A 12,469-nucleotide genomic window follows, 5' to 3' on the forward strand; every position below is an offset into this window, starting at 1 on the left:
TGGGGTAAAACTACTAGGAAGAAAATTTAGGTAAGACATCAGGAAGAACTTCCTGACTGTACAAGCCAATAAGTCACATGATGTGGTGAAGTTTCCTTCATTAGAGGTCTTCAGACAGAGATGATTGGTCATTTGTTAGAGATGCTCTAGTGGATCCTGCGTTGAGCAAGGAGTTGGACTAATTACCCTATGGTCTCCCTTGCAACTCAACAATTCTGTGACTGTGAATATGAACAAGGCCAATCATATGTTTCTATTCTGAACTACCCAAGCAGAGCTTTTAAAGAAAAATGGGCTTGTGGACCTAACATGTAAGAATTATTAAAAAGATCGTTGATGGGCTTTCTTTCTTTGGACATGTTCAAGCAGAGGCTAGACAATCCATTTGTTGGGAATGTTTTAATTTGGATTCCTGCACTGGTTAGGCTGTTGGATTTGATGACTTCAGTAAGATTATGGTATTAATAACATCTAAAATGTATATGCTGCATTGAGAGCTTATCAGTATTATAGAATGTACTGTGTTTTACAGCTCTGAGTTTGAGGAAGTCACAATTGACCCAACATGCAGCTGGAGACCTGTTCCAATCAAGTCAGACATTCACATCAAGGATGATCCAGATGGCATTCCCTCTAAAAGATTTAAAACCATGAGTCCTAGCCAGATGATCATGCCTAATGTGATGGAGATGATTGCTGCCTTGGGTCCAGGTCCATCTCCTTACCCATCAATTCCACCACCACCTGGTGGCACCAATTCCAATGAATACAGTAGCCAAGGTGAGTTTAACATTGGATGTGTGCAACTGATTCTCAAAAGAGCCAATTCACTTGGAAATATCTAGAGCTACCTTTTCCTCTCCCAGACCTTTGATTGACATTGGTGGAATATCTCCCCTAATTTCTTGATCCTTCACTGAGGTCCAGTGAGCTAGCCTGATCTAGCCCTGTATGTGAACCTTCCTTGTGCATTTAAAAAAATCAGAAGTGTCTTATGTATATTTATTGTATTGCCGTTGTCTTTCTGTCTGTGAGTCTGTCTATGCATCAGTCCATACATCTTTCTCTGGTCGTCTCCCATCGTTGTATTAACCATGGCAAACTCTTTTTAACTTCCTTTTTAGAGTCAGGTGGCCTCAAAATCCAATAAATAAATAAATAAATGTGACTTATGTATGCAGCATATATACTGTGTCCTCATTCATAATAATAAGTAGGTGGAAGACAGGTAATTTTCTATCCCAAGTTCATACTTGCTTTGGAATCAACATATTTTTGTATGAGGCTACCCAAGGCTTAAAAATATATAGGCAGGACTGACAAACTATGAATTACGTTTTAGCAGAAATTCTAGGGTAAATGAAATAAAAGTCTCCTGTGAGTCAAGCTCAACTTCTGGAATATCCAAGTAGTTTTCTTGGCAACAAAATGGAAATTATTTGCCGTTGTCTTTCTGTCTGTCAGTCTGTCTATGCATCAATCCATACATCTTTCTCTGGTCATCTCCCATCATTGTATTAACCATGCCAAACTCTTTTTAACTTCCAATCCCAGATAAGGTAACAATTGGTGAGAAAGGGTATCTAAATAGCAAAGCATTTAACAAAATGGACCAGCTATTATCAGGGTTTTAGGGAAACCAACAGATTTGGTTGTTAGTCATTTTGTGAATGAATAAGCAGATGCAATATTAGTCTCTTGAGAATTACGTTAGCGGATTCAGTCAAGCTGAGCTCAAGAGCAGGTCAGCCATTTAAAGGTGATTTTCCAGCTGTCTTTTCAAGTGACATCTTAATTGCAGGTTGCCACCTTGCAGTTCTCTATCACAGAGACCCTGAAAGAAATGTCTGAGATAAAGGCAAAAAGCTTCTTAACTCTCCCCATTTCCAGCGTGAAGAAGCCTCACCAGCAGCCCCCTGCTATACTTTCAAGTCCTAAATGTCCTTTCCTCCAAATGTACACAGTTGAGGAGCAAACAGCTCTCCTCCCGCCTTGTCTTAATCCAAAATATGGACTGGGTTCACGCATGGTGCTAAGTCCAAGTTTGCTTAACCAGTGGTTTATTGAATAAACCACAGTTGGCTGCCAGAATGCCAAGCCAGAGCCAAACAAAGCACACTAAGGATTTGTGGGATACGTGGACTTAGCCAGTGTTCCTGTTGAAGTGGTTCATTGGTCACAGACTTTGCCAAGATGGCTCTCTCTCTTTTTGTGTTTGTCCTATTTTGTTGAATACTAAGTTCCTCGGTGCCTTTCTTCAGGCCCTGATGAGAAGGACTTTAGGAATCCATCATGAAGCAAGATATTAGTCACCCAGTTTCATATGGTTGATTTAGAAGTAATTATCCATGTTTGCATTTCTTTCCTGAGTCACACTGGACTCCTGGTGACTCCATGGACACAGCCATGGTGTTTTCTTCACAACAATATTGAAATGGTCCACCCTTGCCATTTTTCAAGATTTTTTTTCCCCAAATGGCTAGATATCCTATTTTCCAAATATCCTTGTGATCTCCTGCCAAATGCTAACTAGATTCTGCTTAATTTGCAAGTGCAAGCAAACTTTGGATTAAAGAAAAAGTCATCAATGGAAGTCTCATCAGACTCTCTGTTTGGCTTGAAAGTGGCAAAGCTTCTGCTCTTCAGCTGACAACATAGCATCCCCTCCAGACATGATGCATTTTCAAGGCTCTGTGTGATCCAGTTCAATGACTGACTTTGCAGTTTTTGTTCCTCTTTGGCTTCATGGAAACCACCAAGGCTGCCCTTGTAGTTTAAATTTTTTAACTGAAATGTTCAGACTGTAATGGGAATAAATAAGGAAATAATTGCAGCCCTCTGACATTGGATTGGAGAGAATTGATTGGACTATAGATATATCTTAGGGAATTGACCAATTCCTGAATGTACCCATTATATTTCTGCATCAATTTCAAGGAACGCAGATAGGACCATGTGAAATATAAAACACAAATAAATCCCAATACCATCAGGAACCTATCATGGCACAGAAGATTGGATAAAATTTCAGATAGTTTTAATGACCAATTGATTGAGTGATTGACTATGTGCTATAGAGTTGATATCAACTTTTAGTGACCACACAGATAGATTTTCTCTATGACAATCTGTCCATAACCTGGTCGTTCAGGTCTTCCAGTGGCGCATCATCACCACTATAGCTGACTCCATCCACCTTGCTGCTGGTCGTCCTTTTCTTTCCTTCCACCTTTCCCTGCATTAAAGCCGTTAGGTGCATTATTTTGCATAATGTGTCCAAAGTAGATAACTTGAGCCTGACCGTTTGTGCCTTGAGTGAGAACTCTGGCTTCATTTGTTCGATGATCTATTGGTTTGTTTTCTTGGCTGTCCAGGGTATTCTCAGGAGTCTTCTCCAACACCAACTTCAAAAGTGTCAATACTCTTCCTATCCTGCTTCTTCAAAGTCCAGCTTTCACTTCCATTTCAAATAGATAGGCTCTCACAATTCATTAAAAATGTTGCTAAAAGTGGCAGTTAAAAAAATAAGAATGTTGGACTACAGGAACAAACTGGCTATCTCTGGAGTAATTATCTTTTACTGAGAATAGATGACAACTTTCTTTCCTTCCCCTCCTTCCCTGTTGCCTCCAGCTTCTCAGTTCAACATCAACTGATTATTGTTCAGGATACATTCAGATGTGTTTTTTATTATGAAATTGTTCCACCTCATTCACAAAATTTTAGGGGAGGGACAGCAGTTTGCATCCAATATAATCTATCTGTTTCTTTATATGATTTATATGGCCACGCAACTCACCAATAGTGATTCTGGGTGGCTTACATACGATGAAAACCAGAAAAAACAATAACAAAATATGCAAAATATTACAGTGCAGGATAATTGAATTCAAATCACCACATATGCCAATCCAAAGTCACTTCAGAATGAGCTTTCTGGACCAACACCTGGGAAGAAAATCAGGTTTTCAAGGCTTTTTGGAAAGCCAGCAGGGATCATCTGAATCTCAGGGGTGAAAAGACAGGTTCTTAACTTCAGGACTTCCTTTCTTACAAGAAAAATAATCTGTTGAGACCAAGCTGGAATGGATTTTAATTCATTGGATAAGGAGGCCACCATCTGAAGTTGCCCCCAGAAGCTTTCTTCTTTCTCAGCAAAATGAATGGAAAGTGGAAATAAGCAAAGAGGGTGCTGCAGCTGGTTGGAATAGAGTAAAGAAAAATATGGAACATGTTGTATGAATATGAAGATTAGGTGCTAAATGCAATAGAAGCGGTATAGGATCAAAGCAAAGCAGGTGTAGGAATAAACTGGAATATTTAGCAAATGTTTCAACATTCAACAGGGTAGAAGACCAAGTTGTGTGTTATTTCTCTGGTTGTAATGTTAGAAGTATATTGTCATGAATGTGAATGTGTATGTATTTTTGTATGCAAATGATGTTGAAATATAAGCACATTATTATACACAGACCCTTTTCCTTTCTTTCAGCAAACTTTCATTCCTCTTAACAGACCATGCTAACTGCTCCCTTTCTACCAGCATTTGCAAGGTGTTTTTTTCTTTTTTCCATTTTAAATCAATAGTCTACCAAGATACACAAATTCATTTACTTGTTCTGTCTCTCTCTCTCTCTCTCTCTCTCTCTCTGTGTGTATATATGCAGTATATACATTGATATACAATATAAGCCCTGTATATAAAAAAAGGGTGGGACTTCGATTGCATGGCTGTGCCCAACATCTTGACTCTTTTGGCAAGCTCTTTGCAGACACCCCTGCTTCTTAAGTACCCCATTCTCATTGCATTCAGCTTACTTTGATGCCTCTGCTGGGATGCTCAATTCTCACTTCTGGGTGAGCACATCTTCTACATAACCCTTTACACTTATTTCAATGCATTCCTTGCAACAGACCACATACGAACCACTACCCTTCTACTAGCATTTACATGTCTTAGAATAGAATGCATTGAAGAAGTAATACTTGAACAATTTGTAGGGGTAAGCAAAAAGAGATGGGAGCAAGAATGTCTGAGTAATGAATGGACTGAATACAAAAGTAAGTACGTTGATATGGTTTGGTCATGCACAGAAATGGAATGAGGATTGAATCACAAAACAAATATATGAAGACAGAGTAAATGGGTGGAAAGCAAGGGAAGACTGAAAAAGTTGTGAGTTGATTAGGTTCATAAAAGGAGAACATTTAGGGAGTATAAAGATTTTAAAGAACAAAAGGCAATGGATGAATAGGTGTATGGATTTGGTGGAAGCAAGGATGGTTTGCCAGGTAGAAATTAGTGTTTAGTTGTTGTTGTTTTTTCCCCCCTCATCAAATGTCTTTAATTTCTTCTGTTTGAAACTCCTTTCATACTTCCTGCGTGACATCAGCCCTATTTTTAGCAAAGGTTCATAATGTTTGCTTCAGTCCCATGATTTCCAGGGTCAGCATCCTGATCATATCTTCTTTGCTTTTGAAGAAAGCTATAGAGGAAGGAAGTCTACCACATCAGCCTTTTTAAGTTAGCCACTACCAATGCCTGATACCCAATTCCAGTTCTCCCTTAGGACTGTGAACAGGTTAGTAGATAGTAGCAGAAGGCAAGGAGGACAGCAGAAAAATCCAAAACAGTTTTCAATTTTTGGGTAGGGTGAAGATTGGACCAATTTGGGAATTTTTCTTTACCTGCTATAAACCTTGCACTGACCTTGTGAATGAACTGTATTCATGGATGACAACTGCTGTTCCTCAAGATTAGCTATTCATTCCTCGGGTTTCCCTAAATAGTGGACTAACAGATATATTCCTGCCAATATCTTCTCTTTTTCTACGTTCCCACCTATTGGTTCCAAAGTTTTGTTTCCAGTCTTTCTCTCTTCTTTCTTCTTCTGATGCTGTATTGCTCCTGTGCTTGAAGATCACTAACTGATTTTCATCTCTACCCACCTAGTTCTACTGGACAGTGATTCCATTTTGATCAACTTTTACCATATCATTGGTATTTAAAAAAAAATAGCAACCAAAATTTAGCTAGATGTGGCTCTACAAATGCCATTAAGTCGAGAATGAAGAAGATGGCCACCTGACCACTCTGGAAGTTACTTATAACCAGCATTGTTCTGTAGGAAACACAGTTATTTAAATCACTCTTGATATGAAGGTTTTAAAAAAGAAAGAAAAAAACACACCTCATATTGTGTCATTAGGATCAACTAATGTGGTTGGTGTCTGGTTCTATAAATGAAATAGTAAGTAAGCCAGTTCTAAATACATGCAGTATGAGCAAAGGGCCTCAGTGGGATGGAAATCTCTTATTATTGCAACTTTCATAGAATATGGCTGGGTCATTGGGACTTGGGCTTGTTGGTCTGGGTTTGATTTTGTAAAAATATACATTTGATTCTCCTTTCCAAATGCACGCTTTCTTTCTCTTTACTATTTAGGTAACAGTTACCAAGGTCACAGCAATTTTGATTTTCCCCACGGGAATCCCGGTGGGACGTCTATGAATGACTTCATGCATGGTCCCCAGCTGTCACACCCACCGGATATGACCAGCAACATGGCAGCACTTGATAAACCCCTAAGTCACCCCATGCAGGAACCTGTAAGGATCTTACTTATTTACCTTGCTTAAATGACCTTCTATCAACAGGTAGTTTGCATAATTGAGAGTATACAGGAAGCACAGTAAAAGGAAACCTTAAAAAAAACCTGTTTTGGGCAGCAGGAAAAAGAAAAGAAAGTGAGCTCCTAAATGATGTATTGTTTCATCTTTGTAAGGGAATACCTGGGAAGGGATGAAGCAGAGATTAGATGACCAGCTCTGGCTTCTTCTGAAGTAGCCACCCTTGGAAATAGACTGGTACATGGACATCCATGGGGACCAGTGATGATATTTGTGTGATACCACACTTACCTGTTCACATGCCACAACTTACCTATTTGCATTAGATGTCCTAAAAGAGGTGTTTTCTACAGTGTAATGGTTAAGGTGCAGGACTGACACGGCGACACCCGGGTTCTAGCTCGCCCTCAGCCATGGGAGCTTACTCTGTCTCTCTGTTGTATCTGAAAGGCCATTTGGCCATTTTGCACATGTGTCAAAATATGTAGCTGCCCCCCTAGTCCTTTAAAACCGGGGGAGGGCCTCAGCTCTTTAACCACCATCTTGCCCCCTACCTTCCTCAGAGGCCATGGAAATGGCCAGGAGGAACCAAGTCACCAGTTTTCAAGCAGGAAGAAAGATGTCTGCGGCCTCCAAAAGTCCAAATAGTGTCTCACTGCATTGTAAACAAAAACTAAGAGGAACATCTGTCTTATGCTTTCCATGCCATTTTTTCCACTGCCAATGTCGTAGCTCAGTATACCCACCAGTCCACCCCTCCCCAGTTATCCCAGTGCCTTCTCAGTGATCTTCCCAGATGGTTAAATGTTGCCTGTTGCGTACAAAGTATGTTAAATGAAGGTCTATTAAATCAAGCTTTTAAGGCCTTGAAAAATATTTAACTTGGCTGCCAAAGTTGCATAAGAACATAAAGGCCAAATCAACACAAGCACATCATTCAAGTGGTTTCAGCAATCGTGGTAGCTGTCCTGTCTACAGTCCTCATCTGTTCCTCAGCTAATAAAACTGCCTTTTATTGGACCTTGTATGCTATTTGCCAAAACGTTGCAGCTTTTAATGTTACTGCATCATTCACTTCCGATACAAGATAAAGTACATAACAATTGTCTGACCTTCCTGGACAATCTTTTAGGAGCGGTAACGAAGAAGAATCGTGTCTGTCTTTCTAGACATTACAAAACAATACGTGGACAACTGCTTCCATATTTCCTATTTTGCCTGGCACATTTTAACTTTTTTTTTCCCCCAAGCACCACTGCGGGATACAAAAGCCCTGTGTGGTATTTTGGGATTATGATCATCGCAAAGTTGCTAAATTAAAAGTATGGATCTGATTTTCCAAGTGAAAAAAGCTGTTTGCCTAACTGAAATCCTGTTTGCCTTTCCATATCCCAAACATGTTGCTTAGTCAATGGCCCAGTTTTTGCATAGCCCTTAAAACAAGGACATTTGAGAAGAGGGCAGAGCAACACAGCTGCCCTTCTAGTGAGTACTTCCAGAGAGATGGAGATTTATCTAATAATACAAGGGGAGATAAAGCAGTAGGGAAAAAAATTAACTTGAATCCTAAGTCAAGAATATCTAGCCACCCTACTCAGACTCCTAGTTTCCAATTGGAGGGTTGCATTTTTAACACAACATGGCATCAGGAGTGTATTTCTCAGAAATTTTGATGGTGGGACTTCTAATTTTGCCAAGATAGTATATGGGCCAATTTGTATACCATGCAGTAGCTGTGTCTCTATCTAACAAGGTACATTTTTATTTTAGCAAGAATAAATTAAAGCCTTTTAGAATGACAGTTCTAGTTAATAGCTCATCGATCTCGAGGTCTTTCACAGGACATACTTTAATCCAGGTTCCTGTAGTACAGTCCTCTAACGGATCGTCAGAGCTTCCTGTGGGTCCTGAAGGCAGTCTGAGAGTGAACGAATATCCTCAAAGTTTGGTGTTTGTTCCATTAATGGCATACATTGGTTTGTTCCATTAATTTCCTAAACCAAGTCATCTAGAGTGTGATGCAGTGCTACGAAAAGGAATCCTATTTCCACCCCTACTTAAATCAGTTCACTTTAAGGAATAATGAGAGTGAGTTGTCAATCAGGCCTGATAAATCTCACACACTTTGGCTATACTCAGTTCTGACCACATGCACAATACCTACCAAACCCCAAAGAGATTTCTGATAGCCTCTGGTCCACTCTCCCTCCATGCCATGCTAAGCCTTTTCTAGACCATGGCATTCCAAGGCAATTTTGTGGTTTTTGGAAGTAGTTCGATGCTTCCAAGGCTTGAAATAGGTCTGTGTCAACTAGAATGCCAAGGCATGTCTCAGATACCTCGAACACCTCCAGGTTTGGAGGATTTGCTTCTGGAAACAGCTGAACTGTCCAGAGTTCTCCAGAACATTCTACCTCAAACCGGTGAGGTATGTCCTAGTTGCAGTTACTGTAGCTAAAGGCAGCCAGTTACTCAATCTAAGGGCAGGATTACTTTTTCAAGCTAGTATACTGCATATTTTGTTTCTGAAATAAATGAAACGAAAAAAAAAATCCATTTTGGGATTCTTTGTTTATTTTCAGATTCCCTTTATAGATCATTAGGACTCAGATAAAAGCTTTTCTAACATTCAACTCCAATGATATGCAAAGATTCAGAAATCCAAAAGGAGGCAAATGCTTTCTGAACGAAAAATACATTTTCGTATTTAAAAGAGGAAAGCTGTTCTAGCTTGTGATTATTTAAGATTCGCTTCCCAGTGTGAGGTCTCTCCCAGAAGCCATTACCGTAGCCTTTTCATAATTTATTTCTAATGTCTGTTGGCTATAGTAAGATGAAGCGGTCTGCAGTGCATGCCTTAATGCAATTGATTCTGAGGCTGAAAAATAGCATTGTCTGCAAAAAGTGAAATTGAGCCAATATTCAGCTTCATTTCACACACTTTCTAAGGACTGAGAGTAACCAGGTACTAAGAAACATAGGTGCAACACGTCTTCCTTCCCCCCTCCCTCCCTCCCGATAATAGGAAGAGGGAAGAAAAAGAAAACTTGGTTTCCCCCATTCCACCATCCAAATAGGAAAGAGAACAGCATCTACAAATACCTGTCCCCCTCCCCCCACTCCCTCTTTCTCCCAAAACAAAATATGCAATGTTACTTTTGATTTTTACAAACAGAAAATGCAAATTTTACAAAATATGGCTTGGATCATTATTCTCTTCTCCCACGTCAAAGGAGAGAGATGTCGTGGTTATCTGTGTGCTGTCTGAAGGACCAGCTGCAAATTCTAGCATATCACTTTGAACATTTGGGGCAGGGAGGGGGACTTGGGCCTTTGTAGGAGACAAATGTTCCATCTTAGGGCTCAATCACATAGGCAGGTGTCACTTATAAGGGGTTCACCCACTTGCATCTAACCATGGCACAGACATGTCTGAGTAACTTCGATTTGCCAACATCTCTCCATGGTGTTGTCTTCATCTTGCCCTTTTTATCTGGACCAGCATTAAAGGTGGCATTTTCCCCATTCTTCCAACCCATCCAAGGGCAGCCTCCAGAAGTGTATAATGGGTTAGGTTTTGTTAGTCATTATCTTGAAAGAAGTGAGGACTGGCATAGGCAATAGAGGCAGATCAATGTCACACTGGTGATTTCTACCAACTCAAGGATGGGGGCGGGGGGGGGCAGCCAAGCACTTCAACTTAGCAGTGGGAAAAGGCCCATGGCATTTTCTAGAGTCACCTGAACAGTGTTGTGTCAATACTGCAGTAATGATGGTATGATTTATAGTAAGATGGCTGGGTGACAGTAGAGGATGCTTTAAGTCACTAGTAAAGATGTCTCCTTAATTTGTCTGGAAGCTGTCTCGATGAGTAAATGACGAAGTTTGAAAGGCAACCACTGAGTACCTTGCCTTTAAAATGAATGAGAAACTAGATTCGTCTTCAGATATTCAAGAGTAGAATGCCAGTATCAGTGGGAACCCAAATGACGATGTCAGCTATCTAAAGCAGAAGAAAATTTAGCTGTTTGAAAACATTGTCTCCTGTGGCTATGTACATGAAAATAGTTCTGTATTATGCACCCATAAGTCTATGTGCTCTAGGAGTTCCGTGCGCTTTCTTTTAATTTGCATTGTGTCCTTCTGTTTGTGCATGGGGTTTGCAACTATATATTCAGGTGAGTTTAGGAGAAAATCTTTTTTAAAAATATTCATGCATATAATTTTCTTCAGTCATTATGGTCTGCAACGAAGGAACACCTATGTAAAAGGAGTGACCTTCACTAGGATATTGACTTCAAATACACACACACACAAGTGTATGTCTGTATGCAGAAGAGTAAGAATATTTGGAGGGTTTTTAAAAAGAGAAAAGAATATGTGAAACTTTAAGTTTCTCATTTTTTTGTTCCTCACACCATGCACTAAATTATCAAGAGCTGATTCTCTGATATCTCTTTCTAGCTAGAAGATATAATTTGTTAACTCCTATTTTGCCTAAAGGAAAGGTGCAGAAAGTTGTGCTCAGCTTATTAGGATTCATACTAGAGAAGTTACTCAATGCCTACATCTTTCCATCCACAGAGAGTTTTCAAGGCATCAGCCTGGATCTGGATCCCCTAGCAAATGGAACCACCATCTCTTATTCCAAGCGTCTTTCCTAATGGCTAGGGCTCAGTGTCAGATGAGTGCCCAAACTGCAATACGGGCCTCTCCTTGATGATTAAGGTTTATGCACAATCTCCCCCCGCACCATGCCCTATCCATCTTCCAGCTTGACACCTCATTGCCTCATGTCTCCTTTCCTGCTTCTTTCCTCCTCTGCAGATCCCTCATCCTGGCAACACTGATCAGTCCCATAGTTCCATGCAGCAAGGTTTGCACGTCCCTCATCCCAGCAGCCAGTCAGGGCAGCCATTACATCACAGCGGTCCCCCGACTCAGCCGTCCCGGCAGCCGACCCAGGCCGCTGCTAGCAACCATCCACACAGTGAGCTGGCTTTTAACCCCTCGGCAGCTTTAGAAGCTCAACCTGGTGGGCAGGGAACATCTGACATGCCGGAGCCTTCGCTGGATGTAAGTCTGTGTCATTCTGTCATCTGCTTCCCTTCAAAGTGCATTTGGGGTCACAAGAGGTGGAAGAAAGGACAGCTTTCATTGTCTGTGCCCATACATTGGTCAGGGGGTTAGTTGGGGCAAACCCAGCCTGTCTACTGTGGCACAACAAAAAATGGATCAATTCAGTAACCAAACTAAGCCTTAGTGTAGTGCAGAGAAACTTGCAGAATTTACTATTTCCATGATGGGGCCGGTGGGGGGGTGTTTGTAGTCACAAAAGTAGGAGGGGAAGGGAGATAAGCAAGAGTAAAAAAGAAGTTTTAAAGAAACTAGAAAACATTTAAATCAATATTACAGGTGCATAGACAATGGAGAATTGCTTAGGCCTGTATAGGGAAGTCAAGAAGTAAGAAGTACTGATATGCATGAAATTCAAATCCATTCTCTGCTTGCTCCTCATTTCCTCTCTGGCAATAAACTTCAGGGACAGCACCTCAGCCAATGGAAATTCTGGCTTCTTGCAGAATGTCTGATTAACAGATTTAAAGGCATAATGTGATAAAATCCTTCTGTTCTTAGAGGGACTTGTTTTGATACAAGAACATGGATCTGGTTTTTGGACAATTTCCCCTCTATCACCAGCCCTTTTCTCCAATCCTATCATATTCAGAATGGTCTTCTGCCCCTCCACAGAGGCATTTTGAGGTCCATACATGGCTCTCCTTCTCTAAACCTTAGCACAGATTCCCTTGAGTTGGTCAACACCTGTTGTATATAGGG

The 12,469-nt window shown here is 40.5% G+C and overlaps 1 protein-coding gene across 11 annotated transcripts in view; it reads left to right on the forward strand.

Annotated features, from left to right (window-relative positions):
* Positions 1 to 12,469, forward strand: part of ZMIZ1 (zinc finger MIZ-type containing 1) — a 405,624-nt gene that overhangs the window by 389,060 nt on the left and 4,095 nt on the right. For 10 of the 11 annotated variants that reach the window (XM_088129052.1, XM_088129038.1, XM_088129087.1 and 7 more), the window contains 3 exons: positions 533 to 780; positions 6,447 to 6,610; positions 11,459 to 11,707. In XM_088129052.1, coding sequence (XP_087985178.1) covers positions 533 to 780; positions 6,447 to 6,610; positions 11,459 to 11,707 — 661 coding nt within the window. The remainder of the gene's footprint in view (positions 1 to 532; positions 781 to 6,446; positions 6,611 to 11,458; positions 11,708 to 12,469) is intronic. The other variant, XM_088129104.1, reaches the window with a different exon arrangement.

This window comes from Python bivittatus, unplaced genomic scaffold, assembly GCF_059951505.1.
Source record: "Python bivittatus isolate LINGU-HERP-01145 unplaced genomic scaffold, Pbiv_v1 ctg000050_np1212, whole genome shotgun sequence".
Taxonomy (NCBI): Eukaryota; Metazoa; Chordata; class Lepidosauria; order Squamata; family Pythonidae; genus Python; species Python bivittatus.